Genomic DNA, 24,880 nt, shown 5'->3' on the forward strand with positions numbered 1-24,880 from the left:
ACACCGATTAAACTTAGATCTGAGAAGCAGAAACAAGAGCAACCCTGTGGTGTCCAGGGAAGGCAGGCAGGGACCCTACTCGGCTGATCCAAACACAAGAGAGAGAACGATGCTGGGCTTTTTCTTCCCGCCTCCGTTTCCTTAGTTTCTCTACTGAGCCATGCTGCCTGTTCAGATAGCACTGGGCGTCTTCCAGAAGCCGAGCACTTTTCTAAGCACTGGGCATGCATCTAGCCACTTCATGCTCATCAGAACTGTCACTGAGGGCTCTGGTCATTCCCGGGTCACGGATGAGGACGCTTTTTAAGTCCAGGAAAGTCAAAGCCAGTGACTGACGCTGTTTCAAAAGTGGGCCACTGAGGGAAGCCTACTACACAGCATTCAGAGGACAAAAGGTGACAGGGCCCCTTTCTTGCATAACCTCCATCCACCCGCACCTGCCGAGGCCTCATTCCAACAGGTCCCCGTCCTGGGACTCATCACCAGCGCAGTTAAGCATCCTGATTTGCAGTTCCACAGGCACATCATAAATAGCCACCAACAGAGGAGCAGAGACATCAACTCTGGCCCCTCTCAGTTGTGGACCATGTGGTGCCAGTTCAAGAGAATGAAGTCACATTAGATGGAAAGATCCCTGAGACGTGGTCTCAAATGATCAGACGAGGCTGTGAAATGGGCCATATGTATAAAAACATACATGGTGGTGACACCACGAAGAAACACACCCAGGCCCACCATGAAACCTAACTGTATAATCAGAGCTCTCTATAAATACACGGAAAGTTCGAGAAGAGATTGCTTCAACATGCTCACTGACACGGAGAGAAAAGGGAAGGAAATATTCCCTTTTAATCTATACAGTCTTCTATCAATGGAACATTTTTTATGATGAGAAGGCAACAGCTCTGTCCCTTGGATATTGAAAAACTTAAAAAATACAAAACACTGCTGAAGAGAGTTGAACACTGAGCCTAGCATAAGGTAAGAGGGGGAAAAAAGTCAGGGAGTAATGTTTATTCAACTCTTGAAAATGCACAGAAAACATGTAATGATTGAATTTTGTGGGAAATAAGGAATTTCCCAGAGGCTCACACGTGATTCTGGTCACTGGCCTAGGTCTAGCTATTTCAGGGGCTAACCTTGGCAGTCCACCAGAATCACCCAGGAAGCTTTAAAAACTGATGCTTGGGGTCTCACCCACATGAAATGAACCAGAATCCCAGAAATGGAGCCCAGGCATCAGCATTTCGGAAAGCTCCTCAGAGGATTCGAACAGGCATGCAGGGCTGAGAACCCGTCTGGGGTCTGTGAAGAACTCAGCTAGAACCCAAATGGAAAGACCTCGACAAGAGCCCCACTCGGAGCCCTGTGGCAACAGACACCCAACCTGGTAAGTCTTGGTCTTCATGGCCATCACGGCATTGACAGGAACCATAAGGATCATCACAGCCACCCCCGCCAGGACGGACGGGCCCAGGTTCTAAAAAAGAAAGAGAACAGAGGTCTTCAACAGGGGGCTTCTCTGGCTGAGCTACCCCATGCTGATCCTGCAAACCTGGACGATCATCTTCAGGGCAGCTGTGTCACTCTTACCCAACGACAGGCTTATAAGAATACTCAGATTTATTTGTGAGCCTCCCTTGGGGTCCCACAACCCCTTTAAGAACATGACAGGGCCAGATGAGTTTCGGAAATTAGAACTTCACGGTGGGGTGCCTGGGTGGCTCAGTCAGTTGAGCCGCCAACTCTTGGTTTTGGCTCAGGTCACGATCTCGGGGTTCTGGGATCGAGCCCTGTGTGGGGCTCCCCTGCTCAGCAGGGTGTCTGCTTGTCTCTCTCTCCTTCTGCTTGAAGGCGAGCTGGGAGGGCCCCCAGCTCTCATGCTTTCTCTAAAGGACTTTAGAAAGGTAATAAAGCGTTGAATAGCAAAGAGTTAACACAGCCAGTCTAATGGTTTATTGTGTTTGAAGGCCTGCTTACAGATTTGGCCCTTGGCTGCCATCTGGGGGCTTGGATTTAGGAAGGGCTCCCACCATTCTCAGAACTGGTAGGAGTAGTTCGCTGGGCCTCAACTCTTTGTACAAATGCTATAGCTTATGCTGAAACCCTCTTTGTCTTCTGGGAGTCTAAAAGTCTGGTATGGGCCAAGCAGAGGACACCTGTGCGACCAATCCCCAGTAAAAACCCTAGGCGTTCGGGTCTCTATCATAAACTTCCCGTGGCTGACATTTCCCACGCTGTCGGAACTTGTTGCTAGGCAATTAAGTGCATCCTGTGTGAGGCTACTGGGAAAGGAATCCCGAAGTCTGTACCTGCTTCCTGCCACCCACCCCCCATTCCTCCCGCTGTGTATTCACCTTTGCTTTCTCCTGCTGTAAAAATGAAAGCCCCAAGTCCTCCTGGCAACCTGGCGTGGTCTCAGGGACTGCTGACCCAAGTGAGTCCATATATTGCATTACACGCCCCCTGGGCCCTAGCACAGCACTCATCATCAAGGGTACTGACCTCTCATCACCATAATAGGAGTATCGGCCTGAGAGAATAATCAAGATCACAAACACTTCCCCTCAGCTCAGGTCAGGTTAAGGCACCACACGAGTTAAGGAAAACTTCCATAGCCTTTGGATTTGGGGGTATGTAGATAAGAGGTTGTAGACTTGTTCTATTATCCAAGTGGCAGATAAGGAAACTACCCCTGAGAGATTAAGATGCCAAGATAAGATACATATCTCCATTTTTTAATTTCAACACCTGAAAATAATCCAGCTTGAGAAACTGGCCCAGTGTACAAACTCAAATGGATGAAACTACAGGGTAATGTGATTTTTTCCCCCCTTTAAGCATTCAGAAAACCAGGAGTTTCTTCCAAGTCAATGCACACAGGGGCACTAGTCCTGGTCTCCCTAAAAATGCTGCTGTTGCTTATAACAGTTTCTGCAAAGTATCTCCACCCAGTGACCAATTATCCACCTTCAAGAATAAAAGTGATTTCTACCAACAATCTAAAGCATTCAGAATTAACTCTGACAGCAAACAATAATTAAAAGATACCCGGGGCACCCAGGTGGCTCAGTGGGTTGAAGCTTCTGCCTTCAGCTCAGGTCATGATCCCAGGGTCCTGGAATCGAGCCCTGCTTCGGGCTCTTTGCTTGGCAGGGAGCCTGCCTCCCCTTCCTCTCTCTCCGCCTGCCTCTCTGCCTACTTGTGATCTCTGTCAAATAAATAAACAAAATCTTTAAAAAAAAAAAAAAAAAGTAGTCAGTGTATTTATACCCCATACACCGTTCTATGAACATGACCTGTACTGATTCATTCCTTCATCCCAACATCCCTATGATGAAATGTAACATTACCATTACCACTTTGCAGATAAAGACACACTGAGGTTTAATGACCTTAGGGAATGATGTCACAAACCTAATCATTGAAGAGGCAGAATTTGAACACAGTCTCATTCCTGACCCCACACCACTGTCACTATCCTATATTTTTTTTTTAAGAGTTTATTTATTTATTTGACAAACAGAGATCCCAAGCAGGCAGAGAGAGAGGGAAGCAGGCTCTCCACTGAGCAGAGAGCCAGACTCGGGGCTCGATCCCAGGACTCTGGGATCATGACCTGAGCCAAAGGCAAAGGCTTTAACCCACTGAGCCACGCAGGCGCTCCTCTTATACTATATTTTTAATGGATGAACAGAGAAAGCTGGTTTTCTATCCAAACCAGTGGTTCAGAAACAGGGAAGAATTGCTCCTAAGGGACATCTGGGTCACAACTGGCAGGGGGGAAGGTAGCAGGGGACTGTGTTCTTGGTATCAGAGTGAAAAGACCAAGGACGCCACTGAACCTCCCACGGTGCATAGGACAACCCCCCCAACAAGAGACTATCTGGCCTCAAATGTCAATGATACATTCAGCAACGCTCATCTAAAACAGAACAATCTTCTTAATGGTTCTTAATCAACCCTGGAGGCTGATTCTAAAAGAAATGCTCCAAAAACTATTTCACCCGTGGCTGAAATTTCTGGAGAAGTGGATACCCCAAGATGTCGGCCCCAAAAGAAATTTAGACTGCTATTTATGTCTAAGTTTCATTTCTAGAAACAATTTATAATCACTCATCTCCTGCTGTATAAACAGACCAAAAAAAAAAAAATGTAAACTACAGTCAAATCAACGGATAATTTGCTGCACACCTATTAGGCACCGGGCCCTGCTGGGACTACACTCACAGGAAATAAAAAATAAGGCACAAGCAAGACACTGGGGGGTGCTGGGTTGGCTCAGTCAGTTAAGCATCCTGACTTCGGCTCAGGTCATGATCTCATAGTCTGGGGATCCGGCTCCGCATATAGCTCCCTGCTCCCTGGGGAGTCTACTTCTCTCTCTCTGCCCCTCCCCCTACTCATGCATGAGCGTGCGTGTGTCAAATAAATACATAAAATCTTAAACAATCAAAAAACCAAGACACTGGGACGCCTGAGTGGCTCAGTGGGTTGGGCCGCTGCCTTCGGCTCAGGTCATGATCTCAGGGTCCTGGGATCGAGCCCCGCATCGGGCTCTCTGCTCAGCAGGGAGCCTGCTTCCCTCTCTCTCTCTCTGCCTGCCTCTCCATCTACTTGTGATTTCTCTCTGTAAAATAAATAAATAAAATCTTTAAAAAAAAAAAAAAAAAAAAAAAACCAAGACACTGAGCCGATGAGTAACCAAGACACTTATCAGGAGAGGAGGAGCAGCTATACCAAGCAGCAAAAAACTATTCTAGAAGGTAACATCAAAGGAGCTTCTTTACTAAATTATTAGGATTTTAAAAAGGAAGAAATCCAGGGTGCTTGGGTGGCTCAGACATTAAGCGTCGGCCTTTGGCTCAGGTCATGATCCCAGGGTCCTGGGATCGAGTCCCGCATCAAGCTCCCTGCTCAGTAGGAGCGTGCTTCTCCCTCTCCCGCTCCCCCTGCTTGTGTTCTCTCTCTCGCTGTGTCTCTGTCAAATAAATAAACAAAATCCCCCCTCCCCAAAAAAAGGAAAAAAAGGAAGAAATGCATCTAATCCTGAGAGAAAAGCATCTGGATCTGGCAGTTGTCACCACCTTTAAAGATGGGGAGGACTTCATCCTTAGCGAAGGAGGAAAAGGGGGGTGCCTGGGGGCTCAGAGGGTTAAGCCTCTGCCTTCGGCTTGGGTCGTGGTCCCAGGGTCCTGGGATGGAGCCCTGCATTGGGCTCTCTGCTCAGCGGGGCGCCCGCTCCCCCTGCTTCCTTTGCCTGCCTGTCTGCCTACTTGTAATCTTTCTCTCTCTGTCAAATAAAATAAATAAAATCTTAAAAAAAAAAAAAAAAAAAGGAGAGAAAGGAATTCCTGGCAGAAAGAAAGACACATACAGAGGCTCAGAGTGACAAAGGATAAGGCATGTGTTAGGCCATGAGCACCTTTTCACTGTGGGAACCTCCCCTCCTCATGTGGAGGGGCTGTCAATCACACACTCTCACTGCGAGAGGGCATGGGTCCTGGGCTGGCCAAAGAACTCTGCCTCTTGGTTCACAGTGACTGATACATGGATGTGCCTGAGACTCTGCCTAAGGAAATGAGGAATGCAATATTCTCTTTTCTCTGACACTGCTCTCGGGAAAGATGGTAAAAGCCCAAAGGTATGGAAGCCAAGGGAAATCCGATGGAGAGTGAAGTCATCTCGGAGGCAAATAGGGTCAGGAAATGATGAAAGGGTGACCCTGAGTCCTCACAGCACTGCGTGAACTCCTGGATCCATCCATGCCTAAAGCCATACCCTGTGCCTTGCAGTTACATGCCCCCACAAAATTCCCTTTACTAGCTCAGCCTATTTTAAAGATTTTATTGATTTGAAAGAGAGAAAGCATGTGCATATGAGAGAGAGAGAGAGCCCACGCAGAGGGGAGGGGCAGGGGGAGAATGATACTCGCCACTGAGTAGGACGCCTGACTCGGGGCTCTACCCCAATAGACCACAACCTGCGTCAAAGGGAGATGCTTAACCAACTGAGCCAGCCAGGCACCCTGCTTACCATCCCTTTTAAAATGGGTTTCTATCCCTTGCAACTCAGAGAATCTTAACCAACACAATTCAGGGCTAGTGAATAAAGAAATTTTGTTACTGTTTGGGAGGATAGAGTGGGAGAAATATGTGTGTACCTTACAAGGCTGTTAATTACGTACTGTCAAAAAAACAAATGCAAACAAGTATCACGCCATCAAAAAGAGCATAAATCCAAAAACCGAGAAAACAGATATGACACCAGAAATTGTCCAACAGAGCAAAATATAAAGTATGAATGATGTCAAGAAAAAAAAAAAAAAAACCCAGTGAATGACAGAGGTTCTTATCACCGACACCCAGCCCCTCACCCCCACTGCCCACATGAGCTGGTCCCTCCCACTGCACAAGGGGAACAAGGTCAAACACACACCAGCCACAGGAGGTAGAGAGCAAGGATGACTTGCAGAGGAGCTGACCAGACCATGTTAATGTACGTGGCCAAGTCCATGAACCTCTGGGCGTCCACAGACATGAGGTTGACAATCTCCCCGACAGTGGAAGACTTTCTGGCTGAGTTGGTGATCACCAAGGCCTGCAGGACAACGGAGAGAGAAAGATGGTGAGTCTAGCAGGCAAAAACCTCTCGTTAGGTCCACGTGGAGGAAGAACACAGCTCAGGAACGGAAAACCCCCCTCTCTTTTCTCCTGCCTTCCTACCTTATCTGCGTTCCCAGCTCGTAGGTCCCACCGCAAAGCCCCAGCTCTTATCAATGACGGTCTCTGCCTCATCCTGACTTCCGTAATATGGAAGGGACCCCAAGATCACCTAAACCAGGGTGTTACACACTGAAGGGTGCACACACACCACTGGGGAAATTTGTTACAGCACCGTTTCAGATTTGGTAGGACTGGGATATGGGCCTGGGGCGATGCATTTCTAACGAGCTCCCACATGATGCAGATGCTGCTGGTCCGCAGATCACACTCAAGGAGCAAGGTCAAGGTCAGGTTTCCCAATCGTGGCATCACTGACATTTGAAGCTGGATACGTCTTTGTGGGACTGGCCTGTGCCTTATAGGGTGTTCACTAGCATCCCCGGCCTCTAACTAGACACCTCCATCTCTGGTTAGGACAACCAAAAACCAAAGACATCTCCAGACATCTAACAAACATCCCCTGGAAGGATAAAATTGTCGTGATTCTCAAACATGGTTTCACACTACTGTCTGGGGAGTTTAAGAAATGAAGATGCCTAGGTCCCACCCTCAGAGATCCTGATTTTGTCGGTCTACACAGCAACCAGGGCAGTGGGAGTTGTTAAAGTTCTCCAAGCGAGTCCAACTTACAGACAGGGCTCAGAACCAACAAACTGGCCCATCTCTCTTGACTAACTGCTAGGGAGTCTCTTCTTCACCCACAGGCCCAAGAAGTGTCTTCGCCCCAGAAGCTAAGAAATTGAAGGAACCAAGAAATTCCCTTAAAGCTGGATTGCCTAAATGCCTAAGCAGTCCATTACCCAGGGAAAGGACCACCTGCCCAGTTCATATGGGGAGTCAGAACAAGCTCAAATGGAGTATCAATGGCGGTGACAATGTGAACGTGCATTTTCCCAAGTCAAATGCGACCTAAGAAACTCTTCCGCATGGTTGACACAGGCCTCGAGGACATGCTACACATCAGCTCATGCCTGATGGGCAACTGTGGCCAGCTGCGGTCATGTGGGCTGGCCTCCTGCTACTGCTATAGAAGCTGAGCTTGAAATCCTCACGGTGGCCTTGGGGGTGACCTAGCCAGGTCCCCCACAGATTCTGAGGCTACATACACAGGGAGATGTCAACGGGACCCTACGCGGGTGAGGAGCAACCTTCACCTGCCTTCCAGGAGAAGACACCCACCTTCCGGTTGACCCCACGCACCTTCCGGTTGACCCACCCACCTTCCGGTTGACCCACCCACCTTCTGGTTGACCCACTCACCTTCCGGTAGACCGCACCGATGACGGCTGTCTTGATCCTCATGCCGCTGACGAAACAGATGTGGAAGTACTGGTGCAGCACGAGGGTCTGGAAGCAGGCGCTGACGAACAGCAGCACAGTGTAGAAGTAGCCCTGCCAGTCCGGGGCCTCTTGATCGTTCACGAAGTTGATGAGCAATCTGAGGGAGCAAGGAAGAAAGGACCGGAGCCTGACACACACGCGCAGGGAACAAGTCCTCCCACGTCCGCCTTTCGACTCTCCCTGAGCCAGGTGAGGTGGGTGTTATTCCTGCCATTTTATGCAGAGAGAAACAAACCCACAGGGGTGATGGGGCTGTGAAGGTTGCCCCAGCAGGTGCAGGTGGCTTCTCGTATCGACTGCTCTGGCTCGTCACCAGAAAGCCACCCGCAGGTGACCAGAGAGTATGTTAGACAAAGGCAGGAAGGCAAAGACAGGAGCAGGTGCCCCCCCCCCCCCGCCCCGCCAGAGACAAAAAGAGGTAAGCAGAGAGAGGAGGGGGGGCACCTCCTTGTGACTTTCTGTTTTCAGGCCGCGGTCTGACGCAGTCTGGCTCATTTTCTTGTCCTCCGTTTCCCTAGCCATTCCTCTCTCCTCCTCTGGCTTCAGGGGAAGTTGGTTTCAGTTACTTGCAACCAAAATGGCCTGAGTTCACATGGTGTCAAAGCAAAGTACTGGGCACAGTGGGTGAAGACAGAGAGGCTCGGCTGTAATTAAGCCCTTGGGGCACCCCACGTGACCCCAAGGCAGAGGTTAGGAGTACTGCCAGTGGAACGTGCCCCGCTGAGAGGGAAGGGGGTCTTACTTTAAGATCTCTGGGCCGGCAAACATCATCAGGTCGTGGAGGGCCTTGAATAAGAAGCTCATGAGGAAGTAGGGCCCGAAGGTCTTGTATAACACCTTGAACAGAGACGGCTCCCGCTCCTTCTGGGGGGACTTGACGATCAAAACCTCAGCCTCCTCACTCACATCCACCTGTGAGCCCCCTTTTGGCTTGGCGGGATCCTTGGAGGAGTACGCCATCTTCGCCTGCTGCCTGGAACACAAGGAGTGTGGACCGGTTGTGGGGTTTTCTGGAGACTCCGCCGGCTGGCCCGGGGAGAGGCCCAGAACATCCACCCTTCAGGGAGACCGGCCCGAGAGAACCAGTCACTGCAGAGAGGCAGCTTAGCACGCTGCTTCGGAGCACAGACTCGGGGCCCTGGCCGGCCAGCTGGGTGACTTTCAGGCAAGTTCCCTAACCAGCCCAGGTTCATCACCTGTTCAATGGGGATACATATAGGATCCGGCTCACAGAGCTGCTGTGGAAATTAATGGGTTAATACACACGAAGGGCGCTGAAAAGTACAAGGCCCACAGCGATCTACAGATGTGACGGAGCAGCAGGCTCCATGCTTAGCTGGGGGTTTGCTTGAGATTCTCTTTCCCTCTTCCCCTCCCCAGTCTGCATGCATGCATGTGCGCTCTCTCTCCTAAATAAACAAGGAAAGGTGAAAATCTTCACAACCTTGCATCTGGCAGTGGATTCTGAAATATGACACCCAAACCACAGGCAACAGAATTAAAAATAAGATCGCCTGGACTTTGTCAAAATAAAAAAAGTGTCAGGGCGCCTGGGTGGCTCAGTGGGTTAAGCAGCTGCCTTCGGCTCAGGTCATGATCCCAGCGTCCTGGGATCGAGTCCCACATCGGGCTCCTTGCTCAGCGGGGAGCCTGCTTCTCCCTCTGCCTCTGCCTGCCTCTCTCCATGCCTGTGCTCGCTCTGTCCCTTTCTCTCTCTGATAAATAAATAAAATCTTTTAAATACATAAATAAATAAATAAAGTGTCGTGTATCAAAAGATACAATCAAGAAAGTGAAAAGACAGCCCAAAGAATGAGAGAAAATATTTGCCAATGAAATATCTCCTTGTAACCAGACCATGTCAAGAACTCTTACCGCAGAATAAGGGGAAAAAACCCAATTTAAAAAGGGCAAAGAATAGATGCAAATGGCCATGACGTGTTGCTTGACATCATTCATCATCAGGGAAACAGAAACCAAAACCACAGAATGGTATTACTTCACACCCACAGGGGGTATCATCAAAAAGCCAGATAATAACAAGTGTCTGCAAGAATGCGAGAAACTGGAACCCTCGCACAGGGCCCTGCACAGTCCCCTCCCGCTCGGACGAGGATATAGCAGAAAACAGTGGAGTGCCCTTCTAAGATTAGGTCACAGAAAACACAGTGGCTTCTGTCTTGCCCTCTCTTGGATCATTCATTCCAGACAAAGCCAGCTGCCATGTGAGGAGGACACTGGAGGAGCCCCCGTGATGAGACGCTGTCAAGAGCCAACACTGACTTACTAGCCGTGTGCAGTTGGAAAGCAGGGCCTACAGTCCCAGTTGAGCCTTTGGATGATGCAGCCCCAGCTAACAGGGCGAGTACGACTTCAGGAGCCGCTGACCCAGAACCACCCGGCTAGGCTGGACCCCATCCAGAGAAACCGTGTGAAATAGTAAATGTTCGCGGTCACTCTCAGCTGCTAGGCTTGGGGTAACATACTATTACACAACAAAGACATACCTCCTAACTCTGGTCTCCAAATTAAAGTCAAGTCAACATCTTCAAATGGCCCGATGTGGGCTCCGCCACCAAAACATATGCTTCTTCCTTACCTAACCTAGTACCAGCAATTTACGGGATCCTTCCATGGTGTAAGCGTACTGAATGGCATTCAGTTTCAGAAGGCTCTCCTTTGTCATGCTGATGCCACACACTTGACTATTTAAACTACCTGACACTCTCTCTTAGCAAGCACAGCTTTCCAACCTGCCTTGGCTCACTTCCCACCCCAGGAAAGGACCAGAAACACAGGAATTTCCTCCATGCTCTGGGTCGATCAAGCATGTGTCCCATCTGTCCCCACCCAGGATACGTGGAAGCATCCATCCACTCTGTCCAAGTTCACAGCCTCTGATCCATGCAAAGGGAGCCTCCTTCCTGCTGCTCCTTCATTTCCTCCCACTTTTGTTCCCTGACATCCAAGGTCCTGCACAGCAGCCAGTGGGACCTTCCTAAAAACACATCCTCCCACACCAACTCATAGCTTCCCCACCGCACCCAGAATAAAACCTAAACTCAGTGTGAAGTTGTATAACTTCCTATGTGTGCTGTAACAAATTACCACACACTGAGTGGCTTAAAGCAGCACAAATTTATCGTCTCATAGTTTCTGGGGGTCAGAAATCTGAAGAGGGCCCACAGGGCTACATTCCTTCTAATCTGTTTCCTAGTCTTCTCCAACTTCTGGAAGCCTCCTACATTCCCAGGCTTGTGGCCCCTTCCTCCAGTTAAAAACCAGTTACAGCTGCAGATGCTGTAACACCTACCCCCTGACTTCCTGTCTCCTTTTACAAGGACCCAGTGATCCTATCAGCGCCTTTGCCATTTAAGGTTCTGGGGATCAGGTCATGGACATCTTTGCGCATTATTCCACCAACCACACTGTCAATGTCACTGTGCAAGACCTTCCCAACTCCCTTTACTGACCTGCCCTAAAGCTGCCCTTTTCCTACTAGGATTTTTAGTATTATTCCTTTTAGCACATGCAGGCCTCCTTGGCAAGGAAGAAAGAGGGCTAGGCAGACAGGAAGGGAGTGGCTCAGCCCTCCCCTGTTCATTCTCTGTACCACTTCCTAAACCAGACCCAACCCTGGGCCTGCGTGGGCTGCTGGTGACCCAGGGCTGTTTCCAGTGGCTGAGAGACAGGTGCCAAAGGGTCAGGGAGAAGGTCCAGGGCAGGCAGAGGGGAGGAAAGCTCATGCCTGAGTGGACAAGGTCAAGGTCAGGAACGGTGGGAAGGATCGGCTAAGGCCAAATCAAGGAAGAAAACTATCCCATTAACAAGAAGCCCACAAAGGAGGGAAGTGCTCCAGGACCAGACAGGAAGCAAGCCGGGCATCTGCGAGCTCTGGCTGGGAGGGGAAGGAAAATTGGAGGGGAAAGGTCTGAGTCAGGAGAAAACCATCCAGAGCAAAGGAACAGAAAGGGGTGGGTAAGCTGAAGGCTGGGAAGAAAAAGGGCCTTTCTGAGGAGATCAGATTCCAATGTGGGCAGAGATGCCCATCAGTCACTTGTCCACTAATGAACTGAACACATGTTCTGGGTCAAACCTAGAGCCCCATGAGAGGAAAGGATGAGCAAGCATGATTTCATAAGACTCTTATTGGTGCTGGGTGCCCGGGTGGCTCAGCCGGTTAAAGCCTCTGCCTTCGGCTCAGGTCACGATCCCAGAGTCCTGGGATCGAGCCCCGCATCGGGCTCTCTGCTCCGCAGGAAGCCTGCTTCCTCCTTTCTCTGCCTGTTTCTCTGACTACTTGTGATCTCTGTCAAATAAATAAATAAATAAATAAAATATTAAAAAAAAAACAAAAAACAAACTCTTACTGGTGCTATCATGGGGGCTTCCCAGGGGAGGTGACATCACAGCACTGACCTGCAGGATGGGAGAATCAGGATGGGAGAAAGGATGCTCCAGGCGTAGGGAACAGGATGAGCAAGGCCTGGAGCTAAGGACAGGAAATGAGGTTTGGCAGCCCTTTCTCGGAAGCGGTGAGAACCTCAGGGTGACCTGAACAGGCCTGGGAGCAGACGGCAGGGGCTCGAACCAACCAAAGAGCAGCAAGGCACTACTGAGGACTCTGTCATCTGTCATAAAGGCTTTAGGAAAGGCCAAATCTTAAACTTAAAATAAGTCTCAGCATGACTGAAATTTCTACATTTCTGGGTGTCCTCTGAGCATCGCGGTCTTTGACCCGTAACAAATATCCAATATAACACAGAAGGGCAGACTTGACCTATGAAGGTAGAGAATGCACTTTACAACCCTGGGGTACATTTTCACTCTTCTTAGTGCTAACGATATACAGAAGGACGGTCTCAGGAAACACAGTGGGAGTGGCAAGGGTCCCCCTCCCATCCCACTCCCTTGGTAGCCCTGGCAGGATTTTAAAATGTGCTGCTTATGAAAGCAAATGACTCAAACTTCCCCCACCACCCTACCCTTTTTTCAAGTTTTTTTTTCCTTTTTCTTTTTGTTTTTTTTTTTTCCTGTTCCCCCAAAACAGAGCTTTTCTCAAAGGGGGTTGTTCTGCAAATGCCACATTCTCTGATTATCAACGACTAAGTCAGATACTAGACCTTCTGTGACCTAAAGACCCTCAGTCCCCCAAAAACAACCCAACAGGAATCTACGTAGATTGAAAAGCCTGCGCGAAATCACCCAGATCTGGACTCGAACTCCATTTTCAGACATAAATCTATAATATCCATAGTGTGTATTTTGTAGTTTTAAGTTTAAATACACCTTGAATTTTTTTCAGAAATGCAACTTTTTTTTTTTTAAGATTTTATCTATTTATTTGACAGAGAAAGAGATCACAAGTAGGCAGAGAGGCAGGCAGAGAGAGAGGGGCAAGCAGGCTCCCCGCTGAGCAGAGAGCCCTATGCGGGGCTCAATCCCAGGACCCCGAGACTATGACCTGAGCCGAAGGCAGAGGCTTAACCCACTGAGCCACCCAGGTGCCCCCAGGAATGCAACTATTATTGAAAAGAAGGGGAGACTATATTTCATTCAGAATTTAGCCAAGTGATGGCCATGACTCTGCAAAACCTCTTCTGTGGGGGCGACTGATGGTGGGTCCGGAGATCGGGAGGGATTTGCAGCTGTCACAGCGAACCCTCCCCTTTGCGACAAGCAGCAGCTCTCCATTCTGTTCTCCTAGCGCGCATGCGCCGGAGCATCTACTCATTGAAATACACATTGTCCTACAACAAAACCGTTTCAGATTTCCTCAGAAGTCTAGTGAGAGAATTTTGTTGATTTTTTAAATTTTAGCTATGTGGGTGGGCTATTTTTACTGACCTATTACCTTAAAGTAACTGTACTGATGTTGGAAAATCTTTGTATTCAAGGCAACAGTGAGTCTGCAAGGTTCAGAACCACCACTCAGCACACACGTGCTGGGGCTTTGTGTCATTTTTTCGGTATTTTCTATCTGCATTCCTTTACAAAATAGAGACAATTAAGCAAAAAGGGCCACCCTGTCTTTAAGCATGTTTTCTGCTTTTTAAAAAACATCTATAGCTTAATTGAGGTGTAACTGATGTACGTTCGGTCGCACATATTGGGAGTGTATGAATGGTTGAGTTTTGACCTACATGGATACACAGGCTATGATACTGTCCGCAAAATCAAGGTGGTGAACATATCCATCACCCCGTATGGTCTGCCAGAGCCCTTCTGTAACTTCTCCCTCCCACCGGCAGCCTGTTCCCCAGCTAAGTGAGGAGGCCTGGCCACAAGGGGCCACACCAAGAAATCCCAGCAGAGAAGAGGACTCTCCCTTCGCCCACCATGTCCGTCTGGTTTGTGCCTCTAGAGACAGAGCGAATGACAAGGCAGTGGACCCCCAAGCTGAGAATCCCTGAAGGCTGAGGTATTGAGAGAGCCAGTGCCTCTAGGGGTGGCCCATGTTGAAGCCTGAGGAGCCAGGGCTCACCACATCCTGCCAGGCAAGACGGGAACGCCCAGCCCAGGGCTGCGTCCAGATGAAGCAACACCACTCGTATGGTATTGCCTGCCTGGGGTTTACCCAGGACGATGACAGGGTTTACCCATGATGTTTATCGCACTGAACTGTCAGAAATCCCTCTGAGCAGCAAACAGGGGCTCTGGGGCACGAAGGGACCTGAGGGACACAGCCCCTAAGGCCCCACCCTGGTCTCCCTGTCCCCTCTCTCACCTTCCCCAGGGCAGCCCCACTGGTTAAAAAACAAAACTCAGGACGTGCCACTGGCCTGCACAAAACCCCCCTCTGACTTCTCACTGCACTTAGGATCAAACCTGAACGCACTAGCTCGGCCCATGAGACCCCTGCAAATGCTTCTCCTCGCTTCCCGCCTTCCATTCTGCCCCTCACACACTCCACTCGGGCCACACTGCTCCCCCTACTTCTCCATAAGCATGCCAGACTCGCCTCTACCTCAGGACCTTTGCATGCGCTCTTCCCTCTAACCATAAAGCCCTTCCCACACACATGGACGCGGGTCACTACTTCCTTCACTATGAACCTCTGCTCAAATGTCGCCTTGTGCGAGTCTATCCCCACCCATGGCGTCTCTATCAGTTTCCTCAGCCCCTCACTTGCCCCACGTCCTTGCTATAATCTCATAAAACTTTCCCTGTCCGTGTATGTTCGACTTCCGTCCTGTCTGGCTCCTATATGGAAGGTAGGGTGGCCCCAAACAAGGAGCCTCTTTGGTCCCACAGTCTGAACACAGACGGCCTAAACTGACTGCACGGCAGCAGGAGACCTCAGAACTACTGAACAAATCAGTTAAGGGCCAGGACGGTGACAGACAGGGCTTCTCGTTCAAGCCTGGTCCTCCTTCCGCGGAGCCTCAGAGGCCACCTCTCCCACACCATCTGCAATAACCTGCTCACCCAGAAGGGTGGACCCAGGGACCCGCCTCTGCCTGAGAACCTCCTACGGGGTCACAGGCACCAGACTCAGACCAGGTTCAGGAGGAGCCATACGTGCCCAGAACACCGCCCATCTCGCAATGCCCGCCCACAGAGGCTTATGGCTTGACCTGCCGGCCCTAAGACAACCTCTCCTGTGTCCGTGGCTACCCCGAATGGGCACCAGCTCAGCGTCACAAGGGTGTCCTAGTAGCCAACAGGACGAATATACTGAGTTCCCAGCCCCAACCAGGCCTGACCAAAGATCTGTAACATGGGTGTTCTGGCAACTAGACCTCCAGTGCTAAGAGGTCACAGGCCTACCCCATAAAACCACAGGAGGAAGGACAGCCACTTTTGTTTCTTCTCCTGCCACCACCCTCTACCACCCCCATGTCACCCGTAAGTTCTCAACTGCCTCCTCTGGACACGGGACACAGGCCAAGGCCCAGGACCTACCCTCCTGTAACAGCCACTTTCCTTTCTTACCAGCACGTAATACAATGCTGTTTCACATAACTGAGGATGTCTCAGGTTTGATGAAATCAAGTATGTGCTGGGGAGGCCCTGGCCTGATTCCCAAAATAACCTGGTAAGAGGTCACGGGATGGCATGCAGCTCATGTGGGTGGCGTGTCTGAAACTCGGGATACCGGGCCGCCTGCGGGGCTCAGTCGGTGAAGTGTCTGCCTTTGGCTCAGGTCATGATCCCAGAGTCCTGGGATCGAGCCCCACATTAGGCTCCCTGCTCAGCAAGGAGTCTGTTTCTCCTTCTGTCCCTCCCCCTGCTCACGCATGCTCTCTAATAAATAAATTAAAAATCTTAAAAAAGATACATAAATAAAATAAAATTCAGGACAGCAAATGTGACCCATAATGCAAACTATGATCGTCAGCGTGGGTTCATCAATTCTCACAAATATCCTTTCTGCTGGGGGACACTGATAACAAAGGAGACTATGTATGGGAAAGGGGGGGCTTACACACAACCCCCTGTGCCTTCCACTGTGAAAACTCAAGTCTAGGGGCACCTGGGTAGCTCAGTCTTTGCACATCTGCCTTTGGCTCGCGTCATGATCTCGGGGTCTTGGGATCAAGCCCCGCACTGGGCTCCCCGCTCAGCGGGGAGTCTGCTTCTCCCTCTCCCACTCCCCATCCCCGCTCGTGCTCCCTCTCTTGCTGTCTCTCTCTCTGTCAAATAAATAAATACAATCTTAAAGACGGAAAAAAAAAAAAAAACCCAGTAAAGTCTATTTTATTTTTTAAATGCAGCACAGTCCAAAGCACCCTTGGTGAGGGCTTCCTGGGCAGAATAGCTGCTGAAGCGATGGGCTTGGTGTGTCGAAGCCAAAACAGTGAAAAGAGCAAGAACACTCAGGAGGCCGGACGCTCCCGGTGAGACAGGTAAGGTGCCGCTGTCTCAGGCAGAGCGGGGCTGCGCACCCCAGGCATGCCCTTGCCGAGGGCCCAAGCAACCAGCATCCATCTTTCACTTTTGTCTACCCAGACTGCCTTAGCTACGTGGAAGACTCTTCCTGGATTTTGCAGATGAGCGGACCACGGCTGGGAAGAGTGAAGCAGCTCGCCCAGGACCCCGAAGCTAGTCAGAGGGGACGCCGCCACCATTCTGCACCGTGGCGGCAGGAAAGGGGGTGACCCGGTGGTCCTAGAGAACGCCCAGCTCTCCCCTGAGGCAAGAGGCTCGCACTTACCTTTTGGATTTGGCACACTCCTTCTTCCAGTTCTTTACCAAAATGGGCACCACTTGCTCTGACGTGTCCTCCTTATTCAGGGACCAGAGGTCAGTGCTCTCCAGCGGCTGGCGGTAGCCGTGAACCATCAGCCTGGGGCCAAAACACCAGGGGAAGGAGATGAGAGTCGCAGCAAGGGGACGTAGACCCTTGTCGCCCACACCCGCCACACCAGCCCACCGCCACGGACATCAGCACGCACTTAGGAAAATCGCAATATGCACGGGACACATCTGGGCACATTAACTCATCACCCCTAATTCCATTAGGTCGCCCAGAAAACATGCCTTCATTTTTCAAAGACACAGAGTACTCAGGATACAGATTTTACAGTGGCTCCACTTTAAAAAAAAGTTTTTAAGACTCAGTGGCAAAGCAGTCATCATCGTTAAATCCCAACGATCAGTTTGTTGAGTTTGGTTAGACTTGCTTTCTACATGTTTGGACACTTCCATAAAGAACATAAACCTGTCACTTGTAACTTGTTCTGAAATCATTATCAAACTTACAGAAAAATCACATGAATACCTACCCCTCCCCCAGCTCACCGCTGCTAACATCTTACCACATCTGCTGTACTCTTCTCTCTACCTATAAATATACACACAGAGACTTTTTCTCTGAACCCCTTCAGCGGAAGCTGTGGACGCAGCATGGTTGCACCCCTGTTACCGTGCATCCCCCTTAGAAAAAGGGCACACTCTCACAGAAGCCAGAGAGCAACTCACGAAAATCAGAAATCTAACGATGGCATGACCCGCAGTCCACACTCCAATGACCCCAACTGTCCCCGAGATGTTCTTTAACTGATAATGTGAACAGTATTTAATTAAAAAAAAAAGATGTCTGTGCAAAGTTTATTAAGACAAGGAACAGTGCTTATGGAGGAAAAGGGATTCATAGAATCCTGGGTAAGATGCAACATCGTGCAGGAAGAAATGTGTGGGAAAAAAAGACAGGAAGGGAGCCTAAAGTGAGCAGGTGCCTTGGGAGTTTCTGGTTGTGGATCTATGCCTGTTTCTTATACCCACATTTCTTACAGGGCATGGCATTATTTTTCTAATGGCAATTTTATTTCTTGGCCAACAACTGTAATTAACCTGATGTTTAAAAAAAAAAAAACAAAAAAAACAACCCAAATCCGAAAACCAAGAGCACATGGCTTCTAAGTGCCCTGGGTGAAGCCATGCACAGAAGTGCTGCAAGCCATTTATGGTTCACACGTCAAGTCCGTGCACACGGGCAGAGGGTCCGCGTCTGAGCCCCAGGGCCCAGGACAGGCGTGCTCAGCACGTGCACTGAAGGGCTGATGAAGGGACAGCAGGCCCGAAGCACCCGCCTGGCCTTACCCTGTAATCCACCAGAAGGTGACTCTGGAAAGGAAGGAGGCGCTGGATTCCGGGCAGGGATTCTAGTGGAGAGAACACACGGGGTGGGAATAAACAGGAAATGATCAATTAAACCTCTCGTCTAGGCACGCTTGGCAACAAGCAGGGAGCAGAGCACTCTTACTCTCGAAGGACCAGCAGACCCCCTCCCACCGAGGACTCGCACCCCAAAAGGGTTTCTCTCCCGAGCCCCCGTGACTGTCAAAGAAACACATGGCAACTCGCCAGTGTTATCCAGGAAATATTTCCTGAGTGTCTACTATGTGCAAAAGCCTTATATTCCTCCCTGCCTTATATTCAATTCCATGGCAACCTGGGGAGTGTGCCCGTTACTCCCTTCATTCACTGACTCATCCATTCAACAAATAACCGTCTGACCACCAGCTACATGCCGGACGCTCTACCAAGAGCCAGCATCATCTTACATCCTCACAAAACCTTACAAGCGTGGGAATTACTATTATTCCTGTTTCATTCGTTCATTCAACACGTATTTTCTGAGCACCTGCTACATGCCCAGCACCATGTATATAAATCTGAGCAGACACAACCCCCGCCTTCAGGAAGCCTGCAGTGCACTAGAGTAACAGTGACACCTGCTAACTTCTGTACAGGCTAACTCTGCTGTAAGTGCTTTACACACATGATCTCCTGCAATCTTTGCAACCACCCTAGGAAGTAGCTAAAAGCATCATCCTCGCTTTGGAGTTAAAGAAACAGAAGAGCAGAGGGATGGAATGGTCTTGTCAGGCTCCCCCCGCTGGAAGCAGAGGGCACAGACGGCGAGTCCCTAACAGGCTTCAGAAAGAGACATTAATCATATAGTCCTGTGAGCAAACACACAACTTCAACTGGCATGAGGATCGTTCCCTGAAGCTAGGTCAGTGTACCAGTGAGGTCACTGGTATCTTAGTGAGATCACAGCAAGAGAGCCGATAAGCGGATGGGGGCTGATCTAGGGGATGAAGGTCAGAGAAAGCGTCCCTGAGCTGGGGTCTGAAAACTGAGGAGAGGAAAACGAGGAAAGGGGGAGAGAGCAAGGCAGTCTCAGCCCCAAGACTGTGTGTGTGCAAAGGTCCTGTGGCAGAAGGGGGCATAACCCACTCTGGGAACCTAGAAGGGGCTGAGCAGTCTATACTGGAGGCCATGTAAGGGATTTTGGTCCTTATCCCAAGGGCAAAGGCAAGTCATCAACATATTCCAAGAAAACGCTCACAGAACCTCTTTCCCAGAGGCACAGAAATGAGCTCCAACAGCGCGCGCGTGCGCGCGCGCGCGCACACACACACACACACACACACACAGAAAAGGATGTCCGCATGGAGCCTCAGAGACCACACACAAGGGCCAACTTTCCACAGTGAAAACATTCAGATCTATATTGTAAAATATATGCTTTAGTCAAGGGGGGGAGGGGTCACCATGCAGCAATAAGATCTCTAACAGAGGAGGCTGCTCCATGTTCCAGCATTTTTTCAGAGACAGCCTTGGAAACACACAAACACACACATTCTGCCAGAGTGGTTTTCCATCCAGGCGGCAGGTGCTTTAAAAATAACACCATACCTGGTCTCCACCTCCCGAGAGTCTCATCAAGCTGGTCTTGGGTGAGACCAGGACATCAAGCTTTTATGTTTGCTTTTCGCTCCCAGAGTCTCCCTGGCAAAGCAGCTAGGCAGGAAATGTCCCAGATAAGCCTCCACTGTCTTCTCACACCTGTTACCACGGAAGCTAAAGCCGTGTGGAGTTAAAAGTCCTCAGCCACAACCAGAAGCGGCTCCGAACTTGCCCCAAAAGGGATGAAGGGAGCTGCCATCAGGCCAATAAGGAGAAATGACTGCGACCATCATGTCTGATTAAAGACACAATCTCACAATGACACTGGGGGGACAAAAAAAAAAAAAAAAAAAAAAAGGGCAACCCCTTGGTGTCGCTCATGCCAAGACACATGTGAACCAAGCCACGGTCTTAGAAAACAGAGAAAGGGCAGGAGCCAAGCGTGTTCCCCAGCTTTTCTAAATGAACTTCACCAGAGGGTGACCAAAGAGAGAAAAGGGAAATGTCTTTGCATAGAATCAGCCCAGCAGGGAGGCTCAGTCAGTGAAACCTCCAACTCTTGATTTCGGCTCAGGTCATGACCTCAGGGTTGGGAGATCGAGTCCCGCATCGGGCTCTCTGCTGGACACGGAGCCTGGTTGACATTCTCTCTCTCTCCCTCTTCTCTGTCCCTCCGCCACCGCCAAAATACAGTCCAGCTAATAAGCAAAGAATGAATGACAGAACATTAAGACAATGGGCCATTTTGCAACCGCAGGGGATTACTAGAATATTCGGCAATACCCAATGATTACTATGAATGCTTTTAGGCCAGAGAGTGGGGTCACCGTTGGACCGTTGGGCTGTTTAAAATCCTTATCTTTCAGACAGTCTCACTGGGAGAGGTGGGTGGAGGGCACGCACGAATTCTATTCATGCAACCTTTGCTAAGCCGAGTTTATTTCCAAATAAAAAGTTACTAAACAGGGACGCCTGGGTGGCTCAGTTGGTTGGACGACTGCCTTCGGCTCAGGTCATGATCCTGGAGTCCCAGGATCGAGTCCCGCATCGGACTCCCAGCTCCATGGGGAGTCTGCTTCTCTCTCTGACCTTCTCCTCATTCATGCTCTCTCTCACTGTCTCTCTCTCAAGTAAATAAATAATAAAATCTTTAAAAAAAAAAAAGTTACTAAACATGTTTAACTCCCTGGTTTTCAGAGACAGGTACTGAAGTACTTATGCAGGAAGGTGCAGAATAAAGGTAGTCTACGGTCCTCTGTTACCCGCTGCTGCCTACTTCTGTACACGTGTGCAAGCTTCCATAAAAAGCTAAACGAGAAGCTTCCCTATGGACAAAAACATGCATCCTGGGCCCAGAACCACCGGGCTCCACGCAGGGACCACAGGGGTATCAGGAGGCTCCCAGCCCCACCTGCACCAGAGTCCAGCCTAGGGAACCCATTGAACACCCACTCCAGACCAGCTCAGATCAGTGCCTGTGGGCTTGCTTGTGGGCTGGGGCCCTGGCCTCAGGAGACTTTTAATAAGGCAATCAGGTGCTATCTGCCTCAAAGACCTGTGCTCCAGACCAACCTAAAGGACAGTGAGTTCAGACTTTGGAGCCTGGGTTCAAATCCCTGAGAGGCCATTTTCTCGCTGAACGAGGTGGGGCAAGTGCCTCCAGCTTGAAGCCTCGGTTTTGGAATCTGGGTGACAGGGAGCGGTGCGTCAGCTGCTCAGCCTACTCACGCGACTGCAAGGAGGGACAAGTGATTGAGTCCACAGGTCTGTGCTGTAAGCTGGAGCTTTTCCAACCCAGCGCGGCAACATTATTCGTGGGGAAGGCGGCGGCATTTGCTCAGGAGGCTGGTGGTGGGTGGGTTATCATGTCGATCTCAAATACACCTCCACTGTAGCCCGATTCCACCCCAGGGTGAAAAGGTGGGGTTCCAGTGGGAAAGGTGAAATGGAAGGGGGTGGGGCACAGCCAACAATGACTCAGTTATTTCTTGAGCAAATATTTAGGGAGGGCCTGCTTAGATGCCAAGAGGTGGCTGGGGACCAGACAAGATGCAGAGGTCCCCACCTGATACCGCTTCCCATCTGGGATGGACAATTAGCAAGATGATGGGAATACATATTTAAGTATCAACAGGAGAGCCACAACGAAGAAGAAAAATGAAGGTGTCAGAGAGAGATGGGGGCCGGGGCTTGCTTACAGGAGAGGCAGCAAACAGCAAAGAGGAGCTCAGAGAGGGAGGCTCCCAATCCCAGTCCTGCCATTTACCAGCTACGGGCCCTCAGCCAAGTTACCTGGCGAGGAGACTAAACAAGATGGAACATGTTACGATTCCTTAGAATAGCACCTGGCACAGGGTGACAGCTGGAAGAAGCGGTAGTAATGGTATTAATACTAACTCTGAAACAATGACGATAACATCTTCTGCTTCCCGCAGCCCCACGGCACACTGAGCGCCGAACCAGATGCTTTCCACGAGGGCTGGCAGAGAGAGGCCCACAGGCTGGCTGCGTGTCTGTAAGGTACGACCGCCACACGGTGATCATGGTTCATTCACACGCTGTCCATGTCTGCTTCCAAGCCCCGACGCAGAGGGGAGTACCCACAGCATGAGCTATGTGGTTAACAAAGCCTAAGTATTTCCCGTCTGGCTCGCTACAGAGAGAGCTGGTGAAGCTCTGCTTGTATCAGAGCTCCCAACACCCTGAAACAGGGACTACTAAGGCATAAAACCAGGGTTCAAACGACGGCCGCTTGCCTCCAAACCCGGGCTTCTCTCACTCTCGGCTTTGACATGGAGAGTCGCTGTGTGAGTTACAGACCTTGCACAGAGATGCCCGGCAGTGGGGCAGGTCGGGGCTGAGAGGCAGCCTTCCAAGTCTGAGAGGCAGACTTCCAAGTCCTGTGCCTGCGAGGGGCTGCATCAGCCCAAAGGACGCAAGGGCGGGCCCGAAGTCAGCCACCCACACAGGCGGGGTGCGATGTCTTTTTCTCATTCTCAAGGGTACGATGTTTTTTTCTCATTCAGCAACGAGCCCCACTGCAAACAGCCCGGTGTTAGGCATATGCACACAGGAGAGGTCCACAAATCCTGGCATTCTCTCAACATCAGGCAACTCTAGCCGTGGGGCAGGACCAAAACAACCTTCCGATTGCGGAATTGAAGGCAAGTTCATTGCCTTTCCATCCTCCTGGATACAAATGGAGTCCGTACCCATGAGACCGTAAGAAACAACCGCCCAGAGGGAAAAGATTCATCCTCACCCTGGCCAGGAAAAATCCCAGCTGCTGCAGGAAAATTCCCCCGGCAAATGCAATGAGATCGCATTATTTATAAGAACATTTCACAGTTTCTAATTTGCATGCTCTAAGAGCTTTGTCCAATTCGCCTCCTCCCTCCTTTGCTTCCAAATGGGGATTTTCAGATTACAAGAAGCCGTCCTGTCATGCCAACAGAAGGCCCGCGTTGCCAGGGCCAGAGAAGGAACTCTCTTAAGTTTGGGAGCTGGTTTCTGGAAGTCCCTACCTGATATTGAAGGCCTTATATGATCACAGACAACTTGAAGTCTGGAGGAGTCAAGAACTGAAAACTAAAGAAGAAAAACAAAGGGCACGGGTGCTGGATGAGAACCCAGAGGGCATCCCGTTCAACCGAAACCAAGCAGAACATTCTCAAAGCTACCACCCCGGGGCTTCCCAGCCACTGAGGCTGGGGCGGAGCAGCTCGCGTTCCAGCAAGGAGCCCGGAGTCTTATTACCAGGCGTCCCATTCACTCAGAAAGGAGAAAGACTCAGACAAGCCTTGGAAGAAGGGAAGGGCAGGAAGAAAGTCTGATGTGTGCACCATGGATGGAAAGCCACATTCTTTGGCATCTGTATCTGGCACTCGCCGATCTGGCCAGAAACCACGCGGCTTAAACCCATTTGGTACAACAGTCCTAGGCACTGGTTCTTTGATCATTCTTTGGTCATTCATTAGCTCAGCCCGGGCAGTCTGGGGACCCTGGCTGGCTCCTTCAGCACCGTGGCCTTTATGTCACATGGTCTCTGGAGCCCCGCACCGCTTTTCTGGCGCTGATTCTGCCGGTTAACTCGCACTCTGCACTGCCTTCACACCCAGCAGTAAGGGGTGTGAGATACAGCAGCATGGCTGAGGGCACGGGTGCTCCAATGTGCCCCTCCATCACCAGCAGCCATGGTGCCTGAGGAGTTCTTAGAAAAGCAAAACCTGGGTCCCACCCAAATCCACTGGCGCAGACTCTGGGGGTGGGCATCAGTTGTCCACGGTTTATCAGGCCTCCCATGTGATGCACACCCAAGTGCACTAACCCAGGAGAAAGGCTTTTCATCTTAGGCAAGACCTTCCAGCACTCTGGCACTCCGTGTTCTCTTACAATGAGGGGAGGCTCACCATCCTGCCTCACAGAGCTGCTTCGAATGGACTATGTTAAAACAACAGAAACTGGGGCGCCTGGGTGGCTCGGTGGGTTATTCCTCTGTCTTCAGCTCAGGTCATGATCCCAGGGTCCTGAGATTGAGCCCCGCATCAGGCTCTCTGCTCAGCAGGGAGCCTGCTTCCCCCTCTCTCTCTGCCTGCCTGTCTGCCTACTTGTGATCTCTGTCAAATAAATAAACAAAATCTTAAAAAAAAAAAAAATAGTAACAACACAGACGG

At 50.3% G+C, this 24,880-nt stretch overlaps 1 protein-coding gene across 1 annotated transcript in view; it reads right to left on the minus strand.

The window, feature by feature from the left end:
- ABCC1 (ATP binding cassette subfamily C member 1) overlaps nt 1–24,880 on the minus strand; it is a 129,236-nt gene that overhangs the window by 50,420 nt on the left and 53,936 nt on the right. Inside the window, exons 6-11 of the mRNA XM_059153924.1 lie at nt 18,612–18,673; nt 17,224–17,355; nt 8,809–9,039; nt 7,986–8,163; nt 6,439–6,600; nt 1,388–1,480 (exon numbers count right to left, since the gene is read on the minus strand). Of these exons, the coding sequence (XP_059009907.1) occupies nt 1,388–1,480; nt 6,439–6,600; nt 7,986–8,163; nt 8,809–9,039; nt 17,224–17,355; nt 18,612–18,673 (858 nt within the window). The remainder of the gene's footprint in view (nt 1–1,387; nt 1,481–6,438; nt 6,601–7,985; nt 8,164–8,808; nt 9,040–17,223; nt 17,356–18,611; nt 18,674–24,880) is intronic.

The sequence above is a fragment of the Mustela lutreola genome, chromosome 17 (assembly GCF_030435805.1).
Source record: "Mustela lutreola isolate mMusLut2 chromosome 17, mMusLut2.pri, whole genome shotgun sequence".
Taxonomy (NCBI): domain Eukaryota; kingdom Metazoa; phylum Chordata; class Mammalia; order Carnivora; family Mustelidae; genus Mustela; species Mustela lutreola.